The sequence below is a fragment of the Mchenga conophoros genome, linkage group LG11, assembly GCF_057382185.1.
Source record: "Mchenga conophoros isolate Kocher_MC1m ecotype Shallow Benthic linkage group LG11, M_conophoros_male_GT1.1, whole genome shotgun sequence".
Lineage (NCBI taxonomy): Eukaryota > Metazoa > Chordata > Actinopteri > Cichliformes > Cichlidae > Mchenga > Mchenga conophoros.
Window position 1 is genome coordinate 25,152,102 of NC_140536.1, and position 3,269 is coordinate 25,155,370.

The following is a 3,269-nucleotide window of genomic DNA, read 5'->3' on the forward strand; positions in this document are numbered from 1 at the left end:
AACCACTGCCAACCAGTTGGGGAAAACACATTTTTCCAGGGCAACCAGTGTTTGGTCCATAGCTCGAGAGTAATCTGCGCATGAGGTCACATGAGAAAAAAAAAGAAAAAAAAAAGAGGTCACACTTTTGCTTGTTATGAAAATGTATAAATCAGTCGACTGGTGCCACTAAAATCTTTCGTCACCTAGTTTGTGTAATTTGTGAAGAACCAAATCATGTAAGTGAATGAAAACTAAACATTAACCTTCTGAGGGCAAAGTTACTTTTTTTTGTAATACGGCTTCATTCATCACACAATCCTCTAAAGCAAAAACTGACCCTCGAGTGCTGTTTGAACATCATTGAAAGGCTTGTTGTGAATTAAGTTGAAATAACAGTTATATGTGATCTAAAAGCAAATCTCAGGCGTAACATCAACACTTACTGCACCTAAAAACAAGCACTAAAAACAGACAGTCATCTTCAGTTTAAGGCACCGGTGTGAATCTGTGAACCAGCCAAACTAACCACAGGAGAGTTCTCCTGATCAATAAACAAATTATATCAGGACGATCTATTAACAGCTCTGCACATAAAATCCTCTGATCCTTCAAGGCTCGAATTTCCTCTCACGCAGACACAGCTTTCACACCTGAGAGATGTGTGACTTCACAGAGACATTAAGCTTGTAAACAGCGTGATTTAATTAATTGTCTTATTTATATCTGACTTGTGCAGCACCAAGGGACTGAAGGAGGACCAGGGATTTGGGATTTGCTCTGGACAATCGTCCATCTTCTCAAAGGCGAAGAGGAAGACGAGCAGAAGGACGGACTGACACACTGCTGTTGCTCCTCCGCACTTGATCAGTTACATGAATATACACAGCCCAGCTGCTCCAGCCTCAATTGCTCATTGTCTTGTCTCAAACTCACAATCAGCTCTGCAGAAAAGAGCATGCTGAAGCTGTTAGTAATCTATGACCACAGCAGAGAAGAGAATAAAAATGCTAAAAAAAAAAAAGAGTCAATAGTGGCTAAATGTCACCAGACATCTTGAGATGCTCCTGGGAGGAATGACTATCATTCTGGATAAGCATTTAAACAGATGAACTGGAGGATAAAGTGACATGACTTCATCTCACCACGTACATCTAACCTGTCTGCTCCGGTTTCCTGTATATAGGTATTTATATCCACCGCCACATGTAAACAGCAATGACTTTACAAGGCATCAGAAAGAAGATGCACATGAGTCGCAAAAGAAATGTAAACGATCGAGGGTTTTTTCCATTTTCCCAGGGATGACTTTCCATTTATCGCCTTCACTCAGCTGGTTGAGGCGTGGGCGGTGAGAAATTGTACAGACTGTTCGTGTCTATCCGAGCTGCAGAAATAAAGTTGACATGAAGTTGCATAAATCTTGTTCGAGAAGAAAAGACAGAGTTGGGGTGGGTGGGGGGAGGATGAGAGCGGAGATGAAGATTATTGATTTAGTAGGAGAGCACGAGGAGGACTTTGTATGATGGAGCAGAGAAGCATGATGGGTAGAAAAAGTAGGCGTAGGAGAGAAGTAATGAAGGCTAGACCAAAAAAAAATAAAATCATTAAGAATGAAGAACGGTTAAAAAAAAGGGTTTGAAGAGAGGAAGTGACAGGTGAATTGATGGAAAGATGAGAGAGAAGCAGGTGTGATGGCAGAACAAGAGAAACGAGGGAAAACCTTTGGAAGTTAAAGATAGGACAGCATACAGGCAGGCAAGTAAAGGAAGATTGGGAAAGACCTACCAGGGTCTGTTGGTATCTCAGAGCCTTCCTTTGCGATGCATCTGCAGCCATTGACACGCTGTCACTGATCCAAAAATAATCTCGCTGGACACCCCAGCATTTCTAATGGCGTGGGCAACAGCAATGCCACACACACATACACAAACACACACACACGCTGCCTTATTGTATACCCACTTCACACCAGGTCAAAAACACCACAAAAACATCTAAAGTTTCTCAGTCTCAAACACACTCATTGCATAGAGATAGTCCGTAAGCACAGGTGAGGTCCATCCCGAAAGCGCCTTTCTCCAGATGACCCACAGTCTAAGAGCCATCCAGCTCCACCGCAACACCGACAGACACAGACAGAAATCAGAAAGGCAGACAAAGCAGAGCAAAGCCATCTGATGAGGCAGTGAAGGACACACTGCTTTCCTTTATTAGAACTGCAGACACCTAATAACACACACACACACACACACAACTTGTTGCCCTAAGCAGCACCCTCCCTGCCAGACGGCCATTAGGTGTGTGTGTTTGGATGGCCTGTTCTTGTTTGGACAGGAGTGTTGAGAGGGGTGGTAGTTGGAAGGATCCCCCCCCCCCGCCCCAACATAGGGCTGCCCCTGCAACGTGAGCAGGAAGGTGCACATGACACCCCTATGACAGCCCGCACCTATTCAGCCAATGCCGCAAGGCAATCCCCGTAACACTCACATGCTATGGCAGCCCTCTCTTAGAAGGAGGGGGAAAGAAAAAAAAATCACCCCTAGACACACCCCCAATAGCAAGAGCTCAGCTCATACTGATCAGCTCTGCACAGGCTCCAGGTACCAAGAGGATAAGCGAGGAGGTGAATTTGTGCTTTACATCGGGCCTTTGGTGTGCTCAGCCAACATCCCATTCAAGCAACTTTAAATTAAACATCTCTAGTTCACTGGCGGGTTTCTCCTCTGGTTCCTCCTCCTAACCCGTTGACACCGGCAGCTATTATGACAACCACAAAGGCACAGGCAGATCCCCCCCTAACCCAGCCCTGCTTTGTGGCCCACACGCTAATGCATAACAGCCTGATCTCACAGCTATACCGGAGGCCAGGGAGAAATGTGTTACACAGACCACCGGCGTGTGCGTGTATGTCAAACGAGAATGATTGTGGACAGCTGGCCCGGGGGGCTCTATCTGATACACTAAGAACATTATCAGTGGGTGGCGGGCAGTGTGAGAGATGTGTACGTTGTCCCGGTCGCAGCACGACCTGAGCACAGCGGAATAGTGGGGAGCCAGTTATACTATACCTGAGAACGGAGGGGGACAGGCTGAACGCCGGGAACAACACACACAAACACAGCAACAAGGAGGATCAAATGGAGCGGAGCATGCACAGGAGCGGCAACAGTGTACATTTGAGCAGAGGGCCTTGACTTTACGGATGCAACGTGATCTAAACCTGTGCATAAAAGCTGTCGTTGCAGAAAATGCAATTACAAACACAGCTTTAAGAACAAACACAGACA

The 3,269-nt window shown here is 45.8% G+C and overlaps 1 protein-coding gene across 1 annotated transcript in view; it reads right to left on the reverse strand.

Moving 5' to 3' along the window:
- Positions 1 to 2,285, reverse strand: part of clcn1b (chloride channel, voltage-sensitive 1b) — a 32,524-nt gene extending 30,239 nt beyond the window's left edge. The window contains exon 1 of the mRNA XM_085291800.1: positions 1,768 to 2,285. Coding sequence (XP_085147926.1) covers positions 1,768 to 1,818 — 51 coding nt within the window. The 5' untranslated portion in view covers positions 1,819 to 2,285. The remainder of the gene's footprint in view (positions 1 to 1,767) is intronic.
- Between the last annotated feature and the right edge of the window lie 984 nt (positions 2,286 to 3,269).